At 40.2% G+C, this 26,811-nt stretch overlaps 1 protein-coding gene across 1 annotated transcript in view; it reads left to right on the top strand.

Moving 5' to 3' along the window:
- The first annotated feature begins 4,365 nt into the window (after nucleotides 1–4,365).
- Nucleotides 4,366–26,811, top strand: part of ARHGEF25 (Rho guanine nucleotide exchange factor 25) — a 56,337-nt gene continuing 33,891 nt past the window's right edge. Inside the window, exon 1 of the mRNA XM_015823982.1 lies at nucleotides 4,366–4,524. Coding sequence (XP_015679468.1) covers nucleotides 4,434–4,524 — 91 coding nt within the window. The 5' untranslated portion in view covers nucleotides 4,366–4,433. The remainder of the gene's footprint in view (nucleotides 4,525–26,811) is intronic.

The raw sequence follows: 26,811 nt of genomic DNA on the forward strand, positions 1-26,811 counted from the left end.
TGATGACATCTCTACATCGATGGGCTCTTGAATGGAGGTAAGATTCCTTGCCAGTTCCATCTGCTTCGCATCTGCCCCTGCTTATCTTGGTGGTCCAACACCAAGCGCATCTGCCCCTGCTTATCTTGGTGGTCCAACAGACTCTTCAAATGAGTAATGAGACTTTTATAGTACTGCCAAAGCCAGCTATATTCTTACCCAACCGGATCTGGAATTGGAACTAGTAATCTGCCACTCTGTTTAGCCAGGTCTCAAGGGAAATGCTTGATTCTGCTCCACTGTGGACCTGACTAGAAGACAAGTAGTTGGCTAGTCACTCCTAGTGGCTAGCCAATTAACTACGGTATAAGCTTGCAGTGACCTAGGTGGAAAAGCTTCTCCAACTAATGAACTCATTATCTGACAGCTTGAACATCTCCAACCTCTCAGGAGAGCAATTGCGAAGTGGAAGAGCTACCAATTTAAAGGTGCAATAGCTACCCTTATTCCCTTGAGTGATTACTATATGAGAGTACAGAAGTAGTAGGTAAAGTGTGCATGACGGTTAAATAATAGGTAGCATAAGAAACATTCAGATAATTGATTTGTAGTTCCTCATCTATCTTCTGTCTTTGGCCTTGCCAGCTCAGCCAATGTTCCCGCAGACTTACTGAGACAATTTGCTTTTCCTCCCACCATATAAAGCATTCTTATCAGTAAAAATTGAAGGGGAAAATATACTGTTATTTTTTGTCCCAAATCCATTTACAGTCTACAGTTATCCTGCTATAGCTTTTGCTTCTCTTGTGCTTTTTTTTAAACTATCTTTCTTTACCTTCCTTTGTTCTTCTCCTACAATCTCACTATACAAATGTACAAATATCATCCTCTTCCAACAGCATCCTGGTTATAGGATACCAGCCCTTGTCCTCACCTCCATCTGCCCTGATATTTGAGTAATATCCACACAACTATTTTTTAAACATTCTTCTGAAATTGTAGTTTGTGAGAGAAAATCTGCAGGATTACGTTCTCTCCATGTAGCAGCTTCCAAATAAGTTGGCACTAAAGCTCCCATGATCAATAGATATTTGGTACAGAATATAATTTAACATATTTGAGAAGTACTGGGATGAGCAAGCTTGACCTAGATCAGTGATGGCGAACCTTTTAGAGACTGAGTACCCAAAAACCGCCCCCCACCCCCGTCCCTGCTCTGCCCTGCCCGCTGGGCCACCCACCACCTCCACGGCCTGCCACAGATCACCCAGGCAGCCCAGCAGCACCATGGTGGCCACGCCCTCCACCCACGCCCTGCAGCATCATCTGCATGCAATGGGGCGCAATGGCGGAGTCTTATCCCTGCTACCCAGCTACTATGTACTTGGCTCTGCTGGTTCGCATGGGCCACGCCCGGGGGCAACTCTCCTCCGGGGGGGCTGCTGGGGAGGAGGGGGCCATGGGAGGAGGCGGGGCTGGGACGACGGTGCGTGTGCCCATAGAGAGGGTTCCGAGTGCCACCTCTGGCACACGTGCCATAGGTTCGCCACCACTAACCTAGATTCTGTAACAAACTATTCTCAGCACCTCATCAGAAGCAATGACCAATTTAAATGGCACATAAAACCAATGGTCTTAGGGTGAAAACATAATGCTATTAAGATGATTGCACCTTTAATATTAAAAAAGGGTGCTATGATTTAAGCCAGGCTTAAGAAGAGTAGAATCCTAAATGTCCTCTTCAATCCTTATCTTTGAAAAGAATCTGAGAAATAATGACAGTCATTTTTACCATTATTATTGCTCCATATGTTATACACTTGAACTTGCACTTTGAAAATAGGTGCCAGAGCTAATCTTTAATTCAAATCTGATTTGAGATAAAAAAAAAAATAACATATACCTGAATTGAGCAGGTTGCAGACAAGGTCTAATCTACAATTTGCAGCAGAATGGAATGGTAGAGTGACAGAGGAGATTGTACCATCTCTGAAGAGCATGTAAATGCATGATGTTATTTTTAAAAGCTACCCAGTATAACAACCAAATACATCCTGCAAGTAGGAAAACATCACACCAAATAAAAAATGTTTTCTCTCAACTTTCTTTTTTACTTCTTTGCTTTTTACCTCTAGTGCTTCCCAAACCTGGGCAAATTACCCAAAATTGGGTAGATGTTTTTCTTCTGATAGCGACATATGAATCCATTACCCATCACAACATTTACATTGATTTAAAGATTGTCATGCATACTAAAATATATTCAAAAATCTCCCAAAGTATTCCTCCTATTAAGACAAAAATCATTGAAATTACTAACGGCAATTGACTGAAATGACATAGATATCATTCAGTGATCTTGTTTTTACAAATTACGACCATTTATTCAGTGTCTATTTGACGTTACAATGGTGCTGAAGGAAGGGACTTATGAGCAGTCCTCAATTTGATAAGTGGTTTTGGATAATGAAAGAAAAAAAATAGGAAGCACTTCTAGAGAGTTGATCTTATGTCTAGTTTTTAACGCTGATTATTAAACCAGCCCAATGAATTGATCATACCAAAATATAATCATCATTCTGTGGCATGCTGGACAATCTCAAGGAACTTTGTGATCCTGGATGATAATTTTGAGTTTGTTTCTAGTTCTGTACTGTACTATTTAGATTCTGGTTGGAAATGATGGGGGTTGTAGTCACAATGTGCCTGAGAAGCATTAGATGATGGAAGTCTTCCAATAGTAGTGAAGCATGTTCCTGATATAGGTTCGGCTTTTTTTGTGGGGCAGTAGGAAAGTGAAAGCTTGACATTGTGGTAATGAGGAAAGGGAGAAAAATATTAAAAGGCAGCAGTAAATGTAACCTCTGGGGACTGGTGCAAATGTAAATATCAATATTTCCTTCATTCAAAATGCATTTTATGTTGTTTTTACATATTCTACTTATACCTAATTTTTCTTCCAAGAATTTTTGAACAATCTACTCACCCCCATTTTATCCTGATAATAATTCTGTAAGGAAGAATAAGCATTGCAAATGGCTCAAAATCATATATGGCTGATAGAGGACTTGAACTTGGGTCTTCTCAGATAAGTCCAACTCTTTGATGATTAGACTTCATTTGACCAATCATCCCCCAGGCAAACTTTATTGTGAGGAAAGCATGAAGCATGGCAAGCTCATTTCTACTCCACACAGCAAGAGAGTGGTGTTCTTCCTGTGATTATCATTTGCCTGACTTTTCAAATATATAGATACAGTTTTTCTGGGAACTCGAAGTGTGCATGGGCACAGGCAGTGTCATCATCTCAACAATAAACCCTGAAATAATTGAACTGAGCAATAATGATGGGCTTATTATGGACTTCAATCTAGTCTTCCCAGCCCCAATCCAACAACTTAACCACTGCATCATATCGTCTCTTACGTGTTGCGGATTTTGTGTATAACAATTTTTGCTATATGAAAATGTGTTTCTGTTTTATTTGTTAGATTTACGGTACACCCTACTTTTTCTCCAGGAACCTAAGGAGCTTAGCACTCCTTTCTCCAATTTATTTCCTATCAGTATGAGAGGCAGATTGTGCTGAGAGAGAGTGACTGACCCAAACTAACTATTGTATTGTCTTCTGCGTAGGCATGTTCAGCTGTCTTTTGTTTTGAAGATGTGGGTTGATTTCTGAGGCTTTTACCTTTGCAATAGGAGGTTGGTGTGAAAAGGACTGTACAAATCCCTCTCCACTCCCTGTTTCTGGAGTATTGCTGTCCTGTGTGACGGGGGGGGAGGGGGGAACTATAACACTAATGCAGTATGTAAGACTCAGCCTTCACAGCCATCAGCACAAGAGAAGCTGCCAACTCATTCCTCTCTGGAACATTAGCTGATATAGTTTGGGCGCACTGTATACTCACCCTTTTTATTTGTATGTCCGCACAGGACTCATTCAGACACACGTGTGCCTTCTAATGTATTTGTTTCCTTGCCTCTCGAGTCCCAGGCTGCTGCATCCACCCAGGTTTGTTTTCTTTCTCTTTTCTTCTCCTTCCTCACAGTAGCCCTCCGCAGCGGTGGGAACACCAGAGATCTCACTTGTGCCTGCTGCAGGCTCAGCTGCTGCAGAGCTGGCTGCAATGGCTCAGCAAGAGTGAGGAAGGAGGGAGGGAGGGGGAGTCTGGCTCCGGGAAGCTCTGGAGATGGATGAAGAGAGAGAGAGAGAGAGAGAGAGAGACAGAAAGAGAAAAAGAGGGAGGGAGGAGAGAAGCAAGGGGGCAGCTGCAGAAGCTCCTCCTCCCCACGGGCAGCACCAGCCCAGCCCTGTTGTTCTGTCACTGAGCAAACGGCTGCGATGGCAGGAACTCCCCCCCCCAGCCCCCTTTCACTGCCTAGGAAGTACTGTCCCCTCGCTAGATGGCTGGCATAGTGAGTGACGGAGCCCAGCACAGCCGGGCGGCACCATGAGAGGTGGGAGCCAGCAAGGCTGTGCTTGCCACCACTTGTTCCGCAAAGTCCTGGCCAAGTGCAGCTGCTGCCCCTCTAGGGCACGAGGTGAGTGGGATTCCCAACACTGTTTTTCTCCTCTCTCCAGCTCCCCCCCCCGCCTCCCCCTCCTCTCACTTAGGTACCGCAGCCTTTATGCTGCCATTCTTCTTAAACGCCTCTCTTTCACCCATCCCTGCTTGAATGCCACCTGGCCAGTACCAGCATCATTATCCAAAGTGGGCATCACCAACCAGCAGGATGGCATGGGCGTTGTCGTCCCTGCTGAATAATATCACCTGGCCTGGGATACCTTCCCTGGCCATCCCTGCCGCTTCCTTCTTGTCAGATATTAATATTATTTTATTTCAGCACACCATTTGCCATTGAATCATCCCTATGCCTAACATAGAGAGGCATTTTTTTTTTCCTGTCTGGTTCCTTCGGTGCTTCACAGGTGCCATGGCTTCCCTGAATGAGTATGAGTTTGCTCTCCAGGTGTTGGCATATGGGATGGGACCTGCTTTCTTTAACATGGTTTGTCACATTCTTGTACTACTCTGGTGCTTTCTGCTTACCAAACAATTAGATGGGGACAAGTTACCTCGCATGCCTGTTTCCTGTGGCCATGCTACAGGGGGCACTAATGGGGCAGAGTGACACAGCATGGGGAGGGGTAGTTTGGAAAAGTTTGTGGCAAGTGTCAGAGGTGCAACTGGAGACCGAATGGTCCAGTATCGTGACTTTCAGGTCAATTTTTAGTGGCTGTTAAAGAGATGAATTTTTCTAAAATATACGAACATGCGTAATCTCCAGAAGAATGAACTCTGTTGTTTGTAATACTTTAGCATCTGTATTTAGAATTTCAGATATGAGTTGGGACCTCTATACGAATCACTGTAAGATCCCTATTTATATCTCTCATTGCATATATCTGGTTCTGCATTCAGGTTGTACATGTGAGCAGAAGGGACGGCTTGTGGGAGGCTATATGTACAGAAGTCTGGCTGTGGGAGAGAGGAACAGAAAAAAAAATGGATGTGGGGGAGGCTGTGCATGCATGTCGGAATATGTGGCTGTGTATCACTGCACGCATGATTGCATTTCTCCTGCAGTCTGTGAATATGTGAGGCTGCCTGTGTCGGTGGACTGTGTTCTGCATACAAACTTGAGAACAGAAAGCACTCTCTGCATGAGCAGAGTTTTAAAATGCTAAAGAAGAAGAGAGAGAGGTGATAAATACCAGGGAGGCATGTTTGGGAGCTGTCTTCCCTTGAGTTTTCTGCTACTTGGCACTGCCTCCTTCCCCCCCCACCCCATCCTCCCAATTTCCAGCCAGTCTTCATTGCCCAAATGTCTAAGATTGCGGCTCACAGCAGTAGTAGTAATGATGAAAATTAAAGAATCAGAGAATTGGGGTTGAAGGTGATGTTATGGGACGAGAGATCTAGGCTCCAAGTGTTAATCCTGATTCAGTGAGTAGGGGCGGAAGGCAAGGTCCATCTCTTTGTATATATGTTTTTAATCCCCTTATGCTTGAAACTTACTACAAAAGGCTACCACTCTTGATTCTCCTTCCCCAAATCTTATCTAAGCCTCCTTTTTTCTGTACTGTTTTGGCTTAAAAGCCAGGTGCCTGTACCCAACTGTTAGAAAAGAACCCTGGTTACATGTAACTACCATTCATTACCAGTATTCCTTGTTATCTCTACATCTCCCCTAGTTTTTCCATCTGTTGACATTTAGACTGTAAGTTCCTCAGTGCAGAGAGAACTGCTTTTTTTTAAAAAAAACAAATGTAGCTCAAGACAAACCCATGTGTTTGGATATTTCTTATAAAAATAATAACGACGTGTGGGTAGCAACTGGCTGTGTTGTTGGCTTTTTATACTTCTCATTTTCAGGGAATTTTTGTAGGTTAACTCTTTTCTACCAAGGATCCTGCAGAGGATTCTGAGCTGTGTGTCTGAAATGCCATCAGGCCATGGAGAACTTGAAAGTTCCAGTGGACCCACATTGTAGTACACTCCAAAACAAACCCCGCACTCCCCTGCAGACACAGGCTAGGGAATATAATGTTAGGGAAACCCTCTTATTCAGTATTCCCACCTGTCTCGTTGAGAATTCCATGATAAAATGATTAAGAACCCCCAACATTGTTTTGAAATCATTGAAGTCCATTGGGCGTACATACTGTACATTAATACATTTACTGACATATGAAAAAATGCACACCTGATTTTGATTCTATAGTATATATGGACTCTCAGTTAGGCCTACTCACATCTGACTCCTTGTCTTTTCTTTTGTGCTTTACATGTACACGCAAATAATTCTGCCCAGTAATACATTCCTTATTGTTGTTTTCTCTCTGGGTACCCTCTTCTTCCCTTCCACTTAGGTAAGCTGAAGCCTGCCAGTTCTCAGTCATGTACAGTAGCTACATAAATAATAGGTTAGAGAGGGCAAGCTGTGGGTTGGAATCTTGTTGCCAAATGGGTACCTGTGCTGCTCCAAATCCTGCATTCGGATAATGTTCATTTTAATGGCTGCTCCTTTTTCTGGGTGTTGACTATTCATTTGGGTGAGAGACAGATAATTTCAGATCCTGACCACAGCGTTATCCACAGCCTATCTCAAACCACCCTTAAGCTTTTAAAAATGGCTAGTCTGGGGATCTGTTATACCATAGGCGCTTATATATAGATTTTCCCAGCAACAGTCACTGGCTTCAAAATGGTGGATGCAAAAGAGCTATTGAAACCCTGCTCTGTTTATGTGCAGGTAATGTGTATGACACGTGTTGAAGGGAGAGGCCCTTGTTTATATGATTTAGAAATAGTTAAAAAGTCCCACTGAGGCCATGCTATATATGTAAGCCTGAGGAGTTCTTGCTGCTGTCTGAGCTTGGTTGTTTTCTTGCAGACATTTCATTACCCAAACTATGGTAGGTAACATCATCAGTACTACATATGTAAGCCTGCATATCATTTAAGGAAACTAACTGCAAAAACTGTGAGGAAGATGTAGTGTTTTGTTTATAGTGTTTCTCCAGTTTTTGTTTAATGGACTACCTTTCCAAAGTCATCCATACATATTGGATGTAGCTCCCATTACCCCAAGCACTCTCCATAAAATTACGATTCCATGTCCATGGATTAGGGATTGTGACAATTGAACAGTTCTTAAATTGGTAGTGCAGACCTTATTTGGAAAAAAATGATTTGTTTTCTAGAACAGTTTTTGGTTTTTTTTTTGTTTCCCCGTGTTGCATTACAATTGTTCACATCTCTGTAATAAAATTGGAATTGTATTTTCTATTCATGAGCAAACATACTGCTAGTTTTATCCTACTGATCAAAATTTTCAGGCCTCACACTTATGAACACGATTCATCGAAAACATAAAGTCGCAGTGCAATTTGTCTGATTGTGGTATAGTTTGTTTTCTGAACCCAATCACTGTGATTTATATGCTATGGTTTGTAGCTTTCATGTTATGTGAGCCAAGCCAGCGGTCATATCTATGATGATTAAGCAAAACATGGCTTAGTTTGACACATGAATGTAATCATTAACGTATTCACTAATGTCTGGTCTCTTTTTGTTGGGCCTCCAAGGCTTGCTGGTTTATTCTTCTGGTTTGATGGGCCTGGAATTAGGCCTCTTGGGGCCTAGAAGCAGCTGTAATAATGACAGGGGTCTGGTGAAATTGGAATAGAGGTTATGGGAGCAAGCATGACTTTTGTCCTCATATCTGGGAGCACAGCTGAGATTTGAGTGGTGAAGCAGGAACTAGTCAATAATTCCCCTTCTTTTGTTCTCAGATCAAAAGTGGATTTGTAAGGACCTTTTCCCACAGTCAAATGGAAGTGTTAAAATATACATTGCTTGCATATCTCCAAGCACCCTTATTAACTATGCAGGCAGCAAAAAAGGCTTCCGTGCTGGAGGGAGAATCTGTATCAGACCTTTTCTTTATTCAGGTCTCCCTTCCTGCCAAAAAAAAAAGAAGTGCTTTGAGTCATGTCAAGAGTGCCTCTCCTCCTGACACAAGTAATTGCAGCTGGTTCTAGTGTACTGAGGGATTAGGAAGCAAAGCTTTCCAGAAGACCTTTTTAAGCACCAAGAAGGATTGGGATGCCCTCTCGACTACTTCTCTCCACAGGATGTTTCTTGAGAATCTGATCCTGAAATAAATGCTGGCCGAACCCCAAAACCTGCAGCTGGCTGATCCCGTTATCAACAGTGCCTCCAGTCCACCAGATATGATTGGTGTTGCTCTCAGATTGGTGGTAACCAATTGCACTGCTCTGCCCTATCCAGGCCTACTTTCCTCTCCCTCCTCCTGGCCTTTGCAGGCAGGCATGGAAACATTTTGCAAGGCAAATGCTACAAATGGGATGAAAACAGTAGTAAGGCCTACTATTAGGCTCAGTCCAAGTCAGATGCCACTCAGGTTCTGACTGGAAGTGCTTTTATCCTTGTCAGTGAGGAAGGAATAAAAAGAAGATAGTTGCCTCAAGCTGGTGCACAGTGTCTTTTTCTCCTCCACGTGGTAAGAATGGAGCGCTGCACTGGGACAGCAAGAAGTCTCAGGTCAGATTCTGGGTGGCTTTTCAGCAGACTTGAGGTTTGAGGAATCCCAGAATGGGATTTTAGATCCCATTCTGGAGAGGGCGCCCATGTGCACTTAGGCATCCTGCCTCAGCTCCTAACAGACAAATAGGGAACTAAGCCAGGGAGTCTAAAATGGTAATTTATCATCAATCCAAACTTTTCCCTTGGTGGAATTTGACTTTGAGGAGGGCAGGTCAAGAATTCAAGTTGTCATATTAGTGAAGTGTTTGAGCCGCCCTTCTGTTCTTGGAGCACGGGGGAAACAAGAGCAATGATTTCAGGCCCTAAAAATGCAGGGGGAGCTATTTGAAATGATCAGTTGTGACAATTCATCAATATTGTTTAAATCCAAGAGTTATTTTAATAATTGTAAGCCACCCAGGTTTGCTTTGGATAGTCAGGAGGGTGGGATAGAGACTTAACACATAAAATTGTGTTTCTTGGGCCATTGATGTCAGTGGATAATAAACCATGGAGAAAAAAAAATAAATTGATGCGGGACTCAAACGTTATTCCTCTCTGAACCTTTAAAAAAAAACTCTTGCCTGGGGACTAAGGAGAAGATTCGAACCAGTATATAAATGTCTTCTGGGTCAAAATATGTTCATTGGCATAAAGTGTCTCTACAAAAACTCTGTAGAGCAGAGGTCCCCAACCTTTTGGGCACCAGGGACCGGTTCTGTGGAGAAAGGTTTTCTGCGGACCGGAGAGTGCGTGGTTTCGTGTGCTGCCTGCATCCCATGAATGGAGCTTTGCTTGTTCGTGCGGTCTGGTTGCTGGCATGCCGCGGCCTGGTACCAGTCCATGGACCGGGGGTTGGGGACCCCTGCTGTTGAGCATCAGTGCCAAGAGCACTATATACTTTATATCCCAAATTCTCAATATAAATAATTTCTGAGTATAATTTCAGCTGTTCCTCTTTTTTATAATTGCAGTTAGAAAAATGAATAAGAATCCTTCTCCTACCTGTAAGTGTTCAGCTTTCTTTAACTGCATTGATGGTGCACATGTGCAAAAGGATGTTACAAACACCTTATTAAGCGTTCTTGAATATATGACACTGCTTAATGTCATTAGGTGATTTAAAAACCCATGAATACAGCAATTAGTTTTATTTATGTATTGAATTTGTTTGCTGCCCATCTCACCATAAGGTTAAATTGTTTGATTGCTGTCCTTCTCCTTTAGTTTGTTGGTTCAGAATTGGCCAAGCAAGTTCCTTCTCATCCTAATTGTAGATTAAATTTGTCTCCTTTTTTTTGCTTTAGTGGGCACCCTTTTTCATATTGATCTGTTGGAGCAGGGTTTCCCAGACTGAGATATACATCCCGTGGGGAGGTGCTGACAGAGTCCAGGGGAGATTTGAAAAATAGCTACATTGTTACAATAAATACACCTTTCCCAAATTTTCATTGTGTTGTTTTCGTTGTTCATTTGCATTCATTTTGGTGTTTGGATTTTTAGAGGAGTTGTATACATTAAGGTTATACTAAAGGGAGATGCAATGGCAAAATATTTATGAACTCCTGTTTTAGAGGATCAAATTACTGAAATATATTATTATCTTATAATATATATATATTATATAATAAAATATATATTATCTCACATGAGAGCAGACTTAGATATTATTAGTAATTGGGATGAATAGGGAATTAGCTCTATGGTACCAATAGTCCTTGACTTGCAACCATTTCTTTAGTGACCAAAGGTACAATGACACTGAAAAAGTGATGTATGACGTTTTTCACATTTACGGCTGTTGTAGCATCCCTATGGTCATGTGATCAAAATTTGGATGCTTGGCAACTGGCATGTGCTTATAATGGTTGTACTGTCCCAGGGAGGATCACGTGATCACCTTTTGCAACTTTCTGACGGGCAAGTCAATGGGGAAGCCAGATTAACTTAACAACCATTTTACTAATTAAACAATACAATGATTCACTTAACAACTGTGGCAAGAAAGGTTGTAAAATGGGGCAAACTATGGTTAAGTCGAGGACTACCTATACCTCATCTTTTCGTCTTCTTAAATTATCATAGAAATTAATTGTATTTATTCCATGGTTTGAAAACAGTCCTGCGTTCTAAGGATTAGTGCTCAAAACCCTATTGTTTTGCAGCAGTCACTGTGTCTCTGAGAGTTAGTCCCATCTTATTGTGGAAATGTATTTGTCTGTTTAGTTCAGAGCAAGCAGGCACCGCTATTTGACTTGGCCTGATGGCTCTAAACTGTTGTGTGTTGTGGAAACAACCAATTGCAAGCAGAGCTGTTCCTCAAATCAACCTTAAAAGACAGAACAAGGTGATAGATGAGTTTTCAATGTAAGTTATTTTGCCAGATGGTTGTGCAAGCTTTTAAGTTACATTGAGCTCTTTGTCATGAACCTAAATCAGAGGTCGGGCCCTTTTATGATTTATGGACTTCAACTCCCAGAATTCCTGAGAAAGTTGAAGTCCACAGGTCATAAAAGGGCCATAGTTCGCTGCCCCTGACCTAAATGACTAGGGAAGATTTATTTCTCTCATTACTTTGTGATTGTTTCTAATGATGGAAACCAGAAACAGAAAATGTTATAAATAAGTAAATTTTCCTTACTCTCCTTCCAAAGTCATGTCAAGAGATACCGTAGTGCAAGGATGAATAAAGATTTGCCAGTGTAAATAATATTAGTATGAATCTGAGATGTGCTTCTACCCATCTCCCCTTCTGGTGGTGTATGACGCATAGGAATTGCCGTGTTGGAAAGGGCCAGTAGCCAGCTCATCAAACATTTGCCCACCAGATGTACCTGGCATATGCATAAGTGGTGAAACTGTGAATTTTCCAGCTACTGTGAGTTGCTTCCCGAAATACATGTAACATTTGGCTCTAAAAACCATTGGGGGGGGGGAAGCAAAGCAAAATTCCTTACCAAAGCAAATTCTTATAGCCATTTTAAGTAGGGAGTGTCTGAAGCTACTCCATTTCAAGATTAATTATCTGAAGAGAAAATGCCCAAGCAAAAGATAGAGAAAGCAGAAAAATACTCTACATATTCTGTTCTGTCTACGGTATGTGAGTTTGGGAGAGTCAATTCTGTTCCTTAACTATTGGTGCGGAAAAAAATATTTTTTGAACTTGGGCTATATATAAGGTCTGAAAGCAAACCTCTTTCCTACTATTGCTCCTGTAGTAAAAAAAAATATTATTTTAAGTTGGTTGGTTGATTTTGCTGTCCTATTAATACCATCCCACCACAGGAAAATTAAGCAGAGAGGCGTTTCCTGGCATGGAAACACCTTTAACAGTCAGCTAAAAATTAATGCTAAAGTCCTGCTTGCATATGATATGTCCAGATGAGCACTAATGAAAGCTTGTCAAGGAACAGTTTTTGTAAACCCTTTCTTCCTTGCAAAAAGGCTAATTAAATTCCTCCCTTTCAAAGCTGTAGTTAGCTCTCAGATGGACCTTTTCCACTGATACCAGTGATTGAGCTAAGGATCTGTAAGTCCTTAGGTTGAATTTTTCTTCAGCTAATTGATGGCCTTAGGTTAATCCTGTTAGCTGAAGTATTCATCTACTGTTATCATTTGATACCATTAGTTAATACTAATAAACACTATGCAAACTGTATACCGAAAGGTAAAGATTGTTCAAGCACACAGGTTCCCAGTCCGATAGACAGGATATAAAAGGAAAACTAAGTGGAGAGTGAAGGGGAGAGCAGAGTAAATAACGGACTACTGTAGCAATACTTTTCTTCAACCAATGATTAATGTCCCCTGTGCAAGGACACTCTGTCTCTGGAAGATAGGGCAGTGATAGCGAACCTTTTAGAGACTGAGTGCCCAAACTGCAACCCAAAACCCACTTATGCATCGTCGAGTGCCGGGTGGATGTGGCCAATTGGGTGGGCGTGGCCAATTGGGTGGACATGGCTGCGGTGGTAATGGCAGACTGGGTGGGACTAAAAAGTTCGATAAATTAATTCCAACTTTGCAAGAACTTTTTTTTCCTGCGAGAAGTTGAAATTGACTGATTGAATTTTTAATTTTTTTTTGCACATGGCGGCGGAGGCCTAAAGCGAAAAGGTTTTATAAAACCCAGCTGAAGGCCTAGGACTGGGGCGACAACACGCGTGCCCAAAGAGAGGGCTCTGAGTGCCGCCTCTGGCACCTGTGCCATAGGTTCGCCACCACTGAGATAGGGAATGTAGCTTCCTGGTGGTGGTGCTTGCTCTCCAGACCAATGGATGGTGCCAGATTCTGCTGCAGGTCTGATGGACGTAGCACTACATCATTGGGTAAAAATACTGGGTAATGCTGCTGCTTAGTAGGTATGCCTTCGTCTGCTATGTTTTTGTAGAGGTGACACAAACTTTGTAACAAGTTGCTGAGAGAGCTCCTTCCCTTGGCTGCTTTCCCACAGTTCAGTCTGCTTTCTCCACCTGCTTTCATAGTGATCTCATCCTTCTTCTCCATTCACTATTGTTTCCTCCGTCCATGATGCCAATTCTACCAGTGGCACTTTCAGCACTGTTGTTGGGATGCACAATTTCAACAGTAGTAGAAGCCTGTACTATTTTCCACAAATAGAAAATTAAGTATACAGCACAGAGGAACCAGTCACATGCTGTCTTTGGGAGTGTTGAAGTAGCACAGGACTGGATTTATTGTTCTTCTCCATGCATCACAAGCAGTTTCTGATTTGGTTCAGGTACCTGTTATCATACTTGGAGAAGTAATTTCTTTTAAATTATATCCTGTTACTACAAGTATGCCTATATGGAAACCTGCGTGCAATTACCCCCGCTAATTTGCAAAGAAACATTTGATAAAGTATTTGATAAAGTAGATCACAACCTACTACTTGATAAGATAGAAACATGTGGGTTAGACGGCATCACCACCAGATGGATTCGTAGCTGGCAGACCGGCTGTACTCAGTGTGTGATCCTCAATGGAACTGCATCTACATGGAGGGAAGTGTGTAGTGGGGTGCCCCAGGGCTCTGTTCTGGGCCCAGCGCTCCTCAACATCTTCATCAACGATTTGGACGAGGGGATAGATGGGGAACTCATCAAATTTGCAGACAACACCAAGCCGGCAGGAATAGCCAATACTCCACAAGATAGGCTTAAGATACAGGAGGATCTGGACAGACTTGAACACTGGGCACTATCTAACAAAATGAAATTCAATGGTGAAAAAAGTAAGGTTCTACATTTAGGCAAGGAAAACCAAATGTACAGGTATAGTACAGGTGGTACCTTGCTCAGTAGTAGTAACTGTGAGAGGGATCTTGGAGTCCTGGTGAACAATCACTTAAATATGAGCCAGCAGTGTGCTGCAGCTGCCAAAAAAGCCAACACAGTGCTAGGCTGCATTAACAGAGGGATAGAATCAAGATCACGTGAAGTATTAATACCACTTTACAATGCCTTGCTAAGGCCACACTTGGAATACTGCATCCAGTTTTGGTCACCACAATGTAAAAAAGATGCTGAGATTCTAGAAAGAGTACAGAGAAGAGCAACAAAGATGATTAGGGGACTGGAGGCTAAAACATATAAGGAACAGTTGCTGGAATTGGGTATGTGTAGTTTAATGAAGAGAAGGACAAGGGGGGGACATGATAGCAGTGTTCCAATATCTCAGGGGCTGCCACAAAGAAGAGGGAGTCAGGCTATTCTCCAAAGCACCTGAACGCAGGACAAGAAGCAACGGGTGGAAACTAATCAAGGAGAGAAGCAACCTAGAAATAAGGAGAAACTTCCTGACAGTTAGAACAATTAACTAGTGGAACAACCTGCCTCCAGAAGCGGTGAATACTCCAATACTGGAAGTTTTTAAGAAGAGACTGGACAGCCATTTGTCTGAAATGGTATAGGGTTTGCTGCCTGAGCAGGGGGTTGGACTAGATGATCTCCAAGGTCCCTTCCAACTTTTATTATTATTATTATTATTATTATTATTATTATTATTATTATTATTATTATTATTATTGTTGTTGTTGTTGTTGTTGTTGTTGTTGTTGTTGTTTTGTTGTTGTTGTTGTTGTTGTTTTGTTGTTGTTGTTTTGTTGTTGTTATTATTATTATTATTATTATTATTATTATTATTATTATTATTATTATTATTATTATTATTATTATTATTATTATTATTATTATTATTAGAAACCAGGGGTGACTCTATACTGCTAAACATTCTTGAGGCTTCCTTCAAGGTATTATGAATTAGTCAATAAGCTAAAGAATAAAGTATGGATATTTAATTTTTCTGTAAGCACAACATTGCTCTGAAAACAATACATATACATCATCTGTTATCTGAAACACTCATGGAGAATGGTGAAAGTATGATTTTAGAAGGTGGGGCAAAAGGAATAGTCAAATTTGTCTAAAAAAACAGGTGGGACTTGGGACCTAAAAATGCAACAACTTCTGAAGATACATTTCAGACTAAATCTGGATTTGCAGTTCCGTGAAACTTATTAGCTGCACTTAGATTTCATGTATATTTTTGTTTGCCTGAATATCTGATAAAGTTTTACAAGTATGTTCTGTGCTAAAAATTTTGTTAAACTGAAGTCTGCCCATCTCTTTCATTGGCTAAGCTCATTCATTTTACAAGAGTTCTTTTCTGCTTTCTCTTCTGCGTGGACATAGTAGTAGTTTAAAAAGATAAAGAAGTGATACAGACATCTTGATCAGCTTGTCTAAGAGGTTGAGCAAATTATCTTCCTTGAAAAATAAAAGTAAGATAAAGTCTTCTGAGTGAGCTCAACTCCAGTTGACTTCATGAGTATGTCCTTATAATTTTCTTGGCAATAGTATAGAAGAGGATTTTCATGTCTACTTTTTGGACGTTTTCATAACTTTCCAATCTGGTTATTGCCCTGAATTCTTTAATAGCCTTCCATCCAATTATTTAACCAGGGTCAACCCTGCTTAGTTTCCAAACCCAACAAAGTCATTACTAAAAGCCAACATGGGTTTGTCAAAAACAGATCATGCCAGACAAACCTTATTACATTCTTTGACCAAGTGACAAAATTAGTGGATCAGAGGAATGCTGTGGATATAATTTACTTGGACTTCAGTAAGGCATTTGATAAAGTAGATCACAACCTACTACTCGATAAGATAGAAAAATATGGGTTAGNTTATTATTATTATTATTATTATTATTATTATTATTATTATTATTATTATTATTATTATTATTATTATTGGTTTTTGTTGTTGTTATTATTATTATTATTATTATTATTATTATTATTATTATTATTATTATTATTATTATTATTAGAAACCAGGGGTGACTCTATACTGCTAAACATTCTTGAGGCTTCCTTCAAGGTATTATGAATTAGCCAATAAGCTAAAGAATAAAGTATGGATATTTAATTTTTCTGTAAGCACAACATTGCTCTGAAAACAATACATATACATCATCTGTTATCTGAAACATTCATGGAGAATGGTGAAAGTATGATTTTAGAAGGTGGGGCAAAAGGAATAGTCAAATTTGTCTAAAAAAACAGGTGGGACTTGGGACCTAAAAATGCAACAACTTCTGAAGAAACATTTCAGACTAAATCTGGATTTGCAGTTCCGTGAAACTTATTAGCTGCGCTTAGATTTCATGTATATTTTTGTTTGCCTGAATATCTGATAAAGTTTTACAAGTATGTTCTGTGCTGAAAATTTTGTTAAACTGAAGTCTGCCCATCTCTTTCATTGGCTAAGCTCATTCATTTTACAAGAGTTCTTTTCTGCTTTCTCTTCTGCGTGGACATAGTAGTAGTTTAAAAAGATAAAGAAGCGATACAGACATCTTGACCAGCTTGTCTAAGAGGTTGAGCAAATTATCTTCCTTGAAAAATAAAAGTAAGATAAAGTCTTCTGAGTGAGCTCAACTCCAGTTGACTTCATGAGTATGTCCTTATAATTTTCTTGGCAATAGTATAGAAGAGGATTTTCATGTCTACTTTTTGGACGTTTTCATAACTTTCCAATCTGGTTATTGCCCTTAATTCTTTAATAGCCTTCCATCCAATTATTTAACCAGGGTCAACCCTGCTTAGTTTCCAAACCCAGACATGATCAGCCAAGGAAATGCTGCCACATATTGAGACAAATCGTAAAAGGGGGGGGGGGAAACAAATGGAATAGGAGCTTGTATTCCTTTCATAGCACCTAAGATATGGTTAATGCAAAAGCAAAAAAGGAAATTAGTTTATGCCACTGAAAGGATTAGACTTATAGGAAAGGGGGATGATCTTCCCTGAATGACTACATCTTTCCAGCAAGTATGCAAGTCTTAGAAATTTATGCACATTCCATTGCTGCTTGTGGTATTCTCACGAGCATGTTGTTCTATTTCCTATTCAATAGGCTCCTTCTGCAGGAAATGCCTCATGCAAGCAGCTACCCTAGAAGGGGGCTGGATGGGATGATTGACACAATTGTTCTCCTTGTGAACATTCTTTCATTTTTCTGCCTGATTCCAGTTATGCACAGAACAAATGGGATTTCTGGCCATGATCTGAAGCTACAATTAGTAGACCTTGCTCAGCTTCTCAAAACCAGTTGAATAATGGGGAAAAATGTTCCATTGTTGGTGAACAGCTCAAGTATCACCTTTGACAGTAATATACTGTAGTCTAAAAAACCTCAGAAAGAAAGTAGACTACAAGGTGAACCAATGTGTGAGTTGTCTCAGCCTATTGACCAGTCTTCAATTTAATGCCTTCCAGATGTGTGGAGCAATATCACCAGTAATGCCTAGCTATCATGTCTAATTAATGCCTGTCTGGGGACAATGGAGGAGATGGTGCATCATATAGAAGACTCTGTTAAAGCAAGATGAACATATTTTGTATGAGATTCTAAATGATCTGATCACAGGAGTGAGATTTGCCAAGGTGATCAGAGAATTAATATTCTATAACAATTGCTTCAAAAAGCTTCAGAGTGTAGTAAATGTACAGAAAAGTGCACATTTGTCACTTTGAAGCTAAATCCATGTACTTAGCTTTTTTGATTATGTTTTACTGGAATAGTTTCCCCAAACTGGTGCCCTTCAGAATTGCTTGGGTTACTGTGCCCAGAATTCTCAGCCAACATCTGGAAGGCACCAGAGTTGAGAAGGGTGCTTAGATTACTAGTTTCTTTATTCATTGCTTTGATTAAAACAAATCTTACAACTAGCTTAAATTCATGGCTTGTTGTGCTATTAATGGTTGATGGTTAGCTACATTACGCTTTTAATATGCAGAAATAATTTAGTCTTCATCTGTTTTGCCTTTTCAACATACTTGTGAGGTGAATCACAATCATTCCCACATGGGAAGATTGAGAGAATATATTTGCTAACATCTTGTTAAATAGAACAAGGATTTGAGTCCAGGCCTTCTATTCTATATCCAGTGCTCTGTGTACTCTCTCTTAACTTAATTGCAACAATCTTCAGCTCTTCCAGATGTGGGATGTTTTATTTGACTCTGTGGCCTGACTATTTTCTTTCTTATTTACTGTTAAATGCCACATTTCTTTCTTTAAATCTGCCTTTTGTTGGTGATTCCTTTTCTTCTTGCTTTTCTTCCTACCTCTTTGATTCTCTGTTAGCTCATGGCTGTGACACCAGTAAATACGATTCATATAATTGATGAGATAAAAACCCATGTTCTATGGGATGCCTATATTAGGCTGAACTGTCATACCCTGGAAAAACAAACAAACAGGTATACTCATTAATCATTATCATCCTCCTACTCAAGTTAAGAAGCCCTGGTGATGCAGTGGTTAGAATGCAGTATTGCAGTCTGTTTCTGCCAACTGCCAGCAGTTCAAACCTGATCTGCTCAAGGTTGACTCAGCCTTCCATCCTTCCGAGGTCAGTAAAATGAGGACTGTTGGGAGCAATGTGCTGACTCTGTAAACTGCTCAAAGAGTGCCGTAACGCACTGTGAAGCGGTATATAAGCCTCAGTGCTATTGCTATTTAAATATATGTAGATTTAAAACAACATTCAGTTTTTTAAAAAGAAATATTAAAAGGAAATGTCAGGCATTTTGTGCTTACCTAATGTACATGAGAGTAGGAATTTCTTGGCAAATTGACTTTGTAGTTTGTCCCACGTTTCTGCCGTCACCTGCATCGATTTGTTATGCCTTTTTCCTCCTCTACCTCCCATAGTCCACAAAGAAGAAAGAACCTCTTTAGTGCTGTCATTATGCAAATAAAGCATAAACAACCTCAGGAATTAGGACTCCAAGATTTGACAGTGAACCTTTTCCTGGGACATGACAGATGCTCACTGAAGCCAGTCTGATGTTGTAAGAACCCAGTTAACTGTTTCAATCAAAATAAGAATTGTCTATCTCAACGTAAAATGTTATGAGCCCTTTAGAAAGTTTTTTTTCCTCCCCCCCTTCTGCCACCTGTTCTTTTTATACTCAGCAAACTGCAAATCAATTTTATTAGGAACTTCGCAGGGTGAATTAATTATGTAGGTCTTGTGAATCAAATGACCAACTTAAGCCTGTTTTTGTTATTGTTTTTTTAAGTGGGGATTAGAATGTTTGGTAGGGGTAATACTGATAAAAAATTAGAAAAATACATTTTAATAAGAATTTCCTCTTCTCTGGGAAACTCGGTTCGTGACTAGTATTAGACATTTCTAACTGTGAAGTCTCATTAGTATCATGAAACTGCAATTTCCAGAATTCTCTTGGGGAAAACTATGATATTTAAGATTATGCAACCAATATATTGCAGTCTAGAATGGAATTAAATGAGGCAAGAATGCTGAGTCTAAATGAATCCTTAAGAAATATATTTTTCTTCTTTACTGTTGCACTTGGATCATAGACATTTCTAACCCTTTCCTTTTCTGTATTATCCTTTTGGGATGGGTCCATAACTCTGAAATAATGTGTATATTGAAGAATATATAGAAGATTTTCAGACAGCACAGCTGAAATTTCAGAATTTCAGACAGCACAGCTGAAAAAATTCTTCCTTTCCTCTGAGGTCTTAGGCTACCAATGCTATTTAGGCAGTATTGAGTCAGAGACCAGATGGATCAATATTCTAACTCTCTACAGGAGCTTCCGTTATGGATCTCTCTAAAGCTGGGCCAGCCCTGCCTTTAGGCGTAGTAGAACAAACTTACAAAATAGCATATTTTGGGAGTGGTAACATTAGGTTGTATTTGCTTTGTGAACTTAAGGCAGATTGGTGCTTTCAAATGCAGAGAAGTAAACTGTTTATCACCAATGTTCTAGAGGCGTTTTAGAGACTGATAAAAGCCCAAAACTGAATATACCTGCAAAGACCAACAATGCAGGAGATAAAGGAAGAAGCGAGAGAACAGAGGTGAGCCTTAGAGATTGGCAGAAAACTGTACTAATAAATCAGTAGTGGGGGTGCTACTCCCAATTTCAGATATTTCTTCACCAGTATGTAGAGTGTGGGAAATAAATGGAAAACCTGAAATACTAACATAGGAGGACAGGTATGATATCATAGGCATCACTGAAACTTGGTGGGATCATTGTTTATGTTCTAGTTAGTAGATCACAAGTTGAACATGAGCTGAAAGCGTGATGCTGCTACTAAAAAGGCAAATCTATTTTGGGATGTTGTATTAATAGAAATGTAGAGTTCAGATTATGAAAAGTAACTATCCCATTCTAATCTGCCCAGGTCAGACCCCAGTTGGAGTACTGTGAGCAGTTCCAGATATCACAGTCAAAAAAAAGTAATGGTCAAACTGAAGTGAATTTAGAGGAGGGCCATCAGAGTGGTGAAGAAATTGGAAAACAAGTCCTGTGAGGAGCAGTTAAAGGAAATTGATATGTTTTACCTTGGAAGAGAAAATAGAGGAGATTCAATAGTAGCCTTCAGATATCTAAAGTATGTTCCTATATAGGATGTTGGGTTTTTTCTCTGGAAGGCAGAACCAGATCCATTGGATTGAAAGTACAGGGAAGTACATTCAGGCTAGGAGAAATTTCATGAGGTCAAGCAGTGGAAGAGGCTGCCTTATGTAGTGGCGGCCCCCCCTTCAGTGAAGGTTTTTAAACAGAAGCTGGATAGCCATATCTCCGAAATAAACAGCATATTTATTCTAAGCGATAGGTTGGACTAAATGAAATCTGAGAATATTTCCAACTCTATGATTCTGGTCAACTGCCTGGTCACCTCACGTTTTCTATATGAAACATAAAGAAGGAAGGAACATGATCTTATTCTTTACCTCCAGGGAGCAATCTTTCTTGTGCTCACCCTATTGTTGAAAAAATGAACTTTTGTGCAGTTTGGGCAAATTTCCACACTTTCACTCTATTCTTTCCCCGCCTATGTCAATAACTTTTCTATAAACTGAACCTAATAAAGACATCTTTAAAGAAGCAAATGTTGGCATTATCTTGCAGGCTGTTTAAGAGAACCTGCTTTAATCTCTTCTTCATTGCTTTTCCTGGAATGAAGTTTAAGCTTTTTTTTTTTTTTTGGCCCCTAACTTTATTTATTTATTTAGTTATTTAGTCATACATACATACATACATACATACATACATACATACATACATACAGTACATACTTTATTTTTCACTTTTTTGAATTGCCCAGCTACCTCAGGTAGGAACTCTGGATATCTTGCCATCAATCAAATCTTGTCATCTATTAGAGCTGCAGTGGAGGAAAACATATCTTTATTGTTACTTATATTCATTTATTCTCCCTCAGATTTGATATAAGAGCCTATAGGTGGTAAAAGTCTTGTCATCTCAAAACCTTGTACTAGGCCAGAGTTGTTTATAGAGCATTCAAATGTTATGGCCCCTCTGTTCATTTTCTATGTACAAAAAAAATGCCCTCATCTTTTAAAGCAGCGGTTCTCAACCTTTTCTATATTCCGCACCCCTAGAACGCTTCTGATATATTCTCGCACCCCTTACAAAAGTTCGAAATAACGTCAACAAATTATGCATATACACTATAATTTTGAAAGCCCAAGTTTTTGCACCCCCTGGAATATCCTCTCGCACCCCCAGGGGGTGTGAGCACCCCTTGTTGGGAAACCCTGCTTTAAAGCCTTGGTCAATAGACCTACGAGATTTTCATGGGATCAGTTTATTAGAAACAGGAATTTCTGAAATGATAACATGCACCAGAAACAGAGGACATATGCCAATGAACTACCTATATAATGGAATCATTTTGGCTGGTGCATGGGGATCATAGGCAATGAATGCAAGGTAGAAAAGCCAAACATAACTACCCTTTTATCTCAAAGTATAATAGGGAAGTGAATATTGAATAATCTGTTTGCCTGTATTGATAACATCAAATGTTCTGCTGGAGGCAAGCTACTTTGTTGTATTGAGTGAAAAGATAATGCTCTCAGTGTTAACACTTTTAACATTTTTTTTTGTGCTTTGGTATGTAATTTGTTTTGTAATGCAGTCATCTACATCATGTCTGTTCAGAAGTAAACCTCTGGATTTCAATGGGGTGTATTGCTGGATAATGTGCATAGCAGTTTTTTCCCTACTTTGATACTTTTCAGTTCTCAGAAACCTTAGAAAGCACAGCTAATGAGAACTGAGGTCTACTGTTATTTAGATTGTGGGGTGCTAATATGTAGGGTTGTAGCATTAGGGAGTGAGCATTTCACTCTGGATCCATTTAAATAAAACTTCCCATAGCAAAGGAAGAGCTAGGAAGCCAGCAAGATTGTCTCACCAATCCACCCCCCAGTCCCTCATGTCCATTTTTGGATTTGGGGGCACATGTCTCTTTATGCTCAGCTAAAGAAAGAAATAAAGGTAGGAGGAGCTCTCAGCTGGAAAATTTCTTTTTAACTTATCTACACTCACCTCTGTCCATTAAGTCATATTGAATGTATCCCAAAATTATTTCAGCATTTAGAATTAAATACATTTTCTTTCAAGATCTAAGAGGAAGCATCAGAAAGTATGCACCCCTGGAGAATATGTAGGAAGAAGAGAGATAAAAAAATTAAGTTGGAGGGAACTCAAATTAGTGGATAAAACAGATAGAATCTAGCTGTTCTTATTTTAGAAGAGGAAGGGCACAGTCCATCTGCAAGTTGTTTTTTTTTTTTTTTAATAAACATTGCACAGTTACTGTTTATTTCAGTGAGGCTTGCTTAGGAGAATTTCTTAGGAAATTGAAATCCTAAGTTTAATTACTAGCTTTCATGCTTAAAAAGGGGGAGATATGTCATTTTGAAATATGATTCTGCCTGCTATTAATTCTAGAGTTACTTAAAAACAAATACCACAAAAAGAAGTTGATGGTTTTGTCTTTGAAGTCTGGAGATTTTGGATAACAATATTTTATTTTCAAGACCTTACTCATTATATTTGCTATTGTCTGCAATTAGTGAATCCCGGAGTTGGCTGGACACCTATGTTCGTGCTGCCAAATGCCCTTATATTAGATAATCCTCTCTATTTCTGCATTGGAATCCTCTACCTTAAAATTTTTGAAAGCAATGATGATATCTTGTGCTGCTTTATGAGGGAAGATAATGGTTTTCAGAAAATTGGCACAGAATGCCCTCTCCATTACAAACACAATAATATTACCATCTTTTTCTTTATGGACAGAAAGTCCCATATTCCTGCAGCAGTTCAAACTATCCCTACCACGGAAAGGCAGTTTTAAGCAAGGTTTCATCTCTAAATTTTGCAATTTGTGAAAAAGTAATAACATAGAACATGTCTCCATAAAACATGGAAACATTAGAAGCCACAAAAAGAGAAAATTCAACCAAATGGGTTTTGTGGCTTGCCTTCCATTATACCCCCCCAAAGCTGGATAATGACTTGTACCTCTTAAGAAACACTGTACCTCACAGCTGGGTATGTAAACCATGTGCATGATCATGGTTTGAATCAGCCACCATTGATAGACTGGTAGTGTTCTCATTCAAACAGCCATGAGCCCAGCTTTTATTTCCATACTTCCATAGGCTTCCCAAACCTTTTTCTTCATTACCCCAAACTGCGTATCAGAAAGTCCCTTTTTATCACCATTTATAAGAAAGGGTTAGGGATCAGTTTTTTTTTTCTTTTTTGGGGGGTAATATAGGTTGAGAATTGCCATTTTTTTAAAAAAAATATGAAAAATACATTGGTGAAGAATAAAAAAAAACGTGTAAAGAAATCCTCTTTCCCTGTGTTTTGAGCCTTTCTTTCCCTCACATGGCTCCACCCACCAGTACACTGAACTCCTGAAGAACAGATGGTGGAAGGTGCAGCCAGTTACACAGGCCTTGCCAAGGAACGTGCTGTGCACATTCCTCCTCCCCTGATATTAATGGTTGCCCCCATCACCCACAGGAGTAGCAGCAGGAATCTGAAGGAGATCAGCATTTAGCAACATATAGCCTATATGAACATTGTTCTTGCACTCTTTACTCTTGTTTTACTTCTGGAGAGAAGCCAGTGGGAATGGACTGGCATAATGTTAAGGTGACCAACTTTTTTACAATGAAAAGGAGGACACAAATAAATTGAAGAAAAAAATATCGTAAAAGCTGGCTTGGCCATGGAAGGTCAACTGCCCGCCGCGCTCCCGCCCGCAGCCGTCCCACCAGCACCGCTGCCCCACCGTGTAGAGCGGGCCCCACGGATCCCAAAGCACCAGCTGCACCGGCTCCAGCCCCGGGGGGCAGCCCGCTGTCGACACACCCTGCCTGCAGCCGCCCCGCCAGCACCACCGCCCACCCTGCGCAGCCCCGTGTAGAGCGCCCCGCAGCTTCCACAGCACGGGGGCAGCTGGCCGCTGCCGCCCCTCACACCCCCGCCCACAGCACCCCCGCCACCCCTGCCTCTTGCGCCCGCAGCCATTATTCCCCTAGCAGAGCAGAAGATCAAGAGAAACTTACCACTCCAGTCTCCTCCAGGTATCTTTGGAACTAACTAGGAGATGGTGTAGTTGGGTAGCAGGGAGGGGTGCTAAGTTCCTGCCAATTCGCCTTTGCTGCAGACAACTTGAATGTGCAAAGTTTGCCGGCCGGGTGTTTTGGCGCGCTCAGCAGCAATTCCTATTGGCTTTCGAAAGCCAATAGGGGGAGTAGCACAGCTCATGCAAAATTTGAAAAAAAAAAACCATCAAAAAAAGGTGCCGGTACGCCGTTCTGAGCGTTCTATGAGAAAAAAAAAGCCCTGCAGATTAGTCTTCAAATATCAAAAAGGAGGACATGTAGGAGGACACTTTTCGAGGGAGGATAGCGCTTACAAAAGGAGGACTGTCCTCCCTAAAGGAGGACTGTCCTCCCTAAAGGAGGACGGTTGGTCACCTTAATAATGTGTGATTAAGACAGATTTGTACAGCTATTTCTGACATACCTTTTTGAAGGGTGCTCCACCAATCACTAGATGGGCCCCAATAGATTCTTGACAGATCCCCATTTCTTTTTTCTTTGTTCTCCCATGCCAGAAAAACTAGGAGGTTTGTCTGTTGCCAGAGATGATGCTAGGCTAGCCTTAAAGAGGGTGAGGCTGAGGTAACATGGTAGGGTGCCATTAAAAACAGTTTTTTTTAAAAAAAAGAAATCATATTCCTCATACAACTCAAAATAGATTTAATATGCTTTGTGTACTCATTTTCTATTAAAATGCTCAAAAAGCTCCACTACACAGAAAATGTTGACCCTTCCCTTACCAATGATACCCCTGTAGTCACTCTTATACCTCCCCCAGCCATTAGAGTTTTGGCTCAATTGTTTAAATTAGAAATTTCCCCACCTCAAAAAAACGTGTTAGGGGTAAAAGGTAATTGGCTTGTGGAGTTAAAATAGCACATAAATTCGTTGAAGATGTGGCATACTTAGCCAAATTTACAATTATCTAGACTAGAGGTAAATACAATCTTCAGTTCTACATAAACTGCTCTTAAAGTAGTTCAGACATGCATACACATAGATACTTCTTGCAAGCTTGGACTACTAGATGGTCAGTTTGAACTTTTCTTTAAAGTCATTTGATTTGGAGAGTCTTTGCAGATATAAATAAAAAAACAAAAATTGGAGCGCAGTGAAGCTGCTTCTGATTTTTATCAGTTTAGAGTGCAAATGAGAAGTCCTTTCCATTCTCCTTTCCATTAGCGATCCTTATATAAGCTTTCAACCTTGTCCTAGACTTGCTAGTTTTCTCTAGAATTAATGTTTTCTATGGAAGAACATTTAGTCAACACGAATTTCAGCACTTCAGTTATAGGCTTGAGACCATGGAGTAATAAAGCAGCAGAGGTAAGAGTGACATTGCATGATATATTTTGTGGGTGCAAATTGTTTTTTTCCCTAAGCCTTCATCCCAAGTAGACCATGGACATGTACAGAGCTAATTGGTTGCCATAGCAACACCCCTCACACTATCGTGTTAGTTTCCTAGGTGGGTTTAGATGCCTGTGGCATTGGCTTGACACATCTCTACTTCCTGACGCAGGCAGTGTTATTTCAGGAGCAGGTGCCATGCCACTGTATTGAATTATGGCCCCTGGCTAAATGGGTTATTACTGCAGTACAGTAGTTTTTTTTCTGAAAACAAGACTGTCATCATCTTCTTTATCTTGCTAGTTGCATTGGGGCAATATTGCTTGCTTACAAATATTTATCGGTGTGTGTCTCCAGCATGCATTTTCAAATATAATTCCATGCATTCAAGCTCACTTCATGAGAGTAAGCAGAAAATGGGCCAAAGGAG

The sequence above is a fragment of the Protobothrops mucrosquamatus genome, unplaced genomic scaffold, assembly GCF_001527695.2.
Source record: "Protobothrops mucrosquamatus isolate PMUCROS unplaced genomic scaffold, P.Mucros_1.0 scaffold2064, whole genome shotgun sequence".
NCBI classification, from domain to species: Eukaryota; Metazoa; Chordata; class Lepidosauria; order Squamata; family Viperidae; genus Protobothrops; species Protobothrops mucrosquamatus.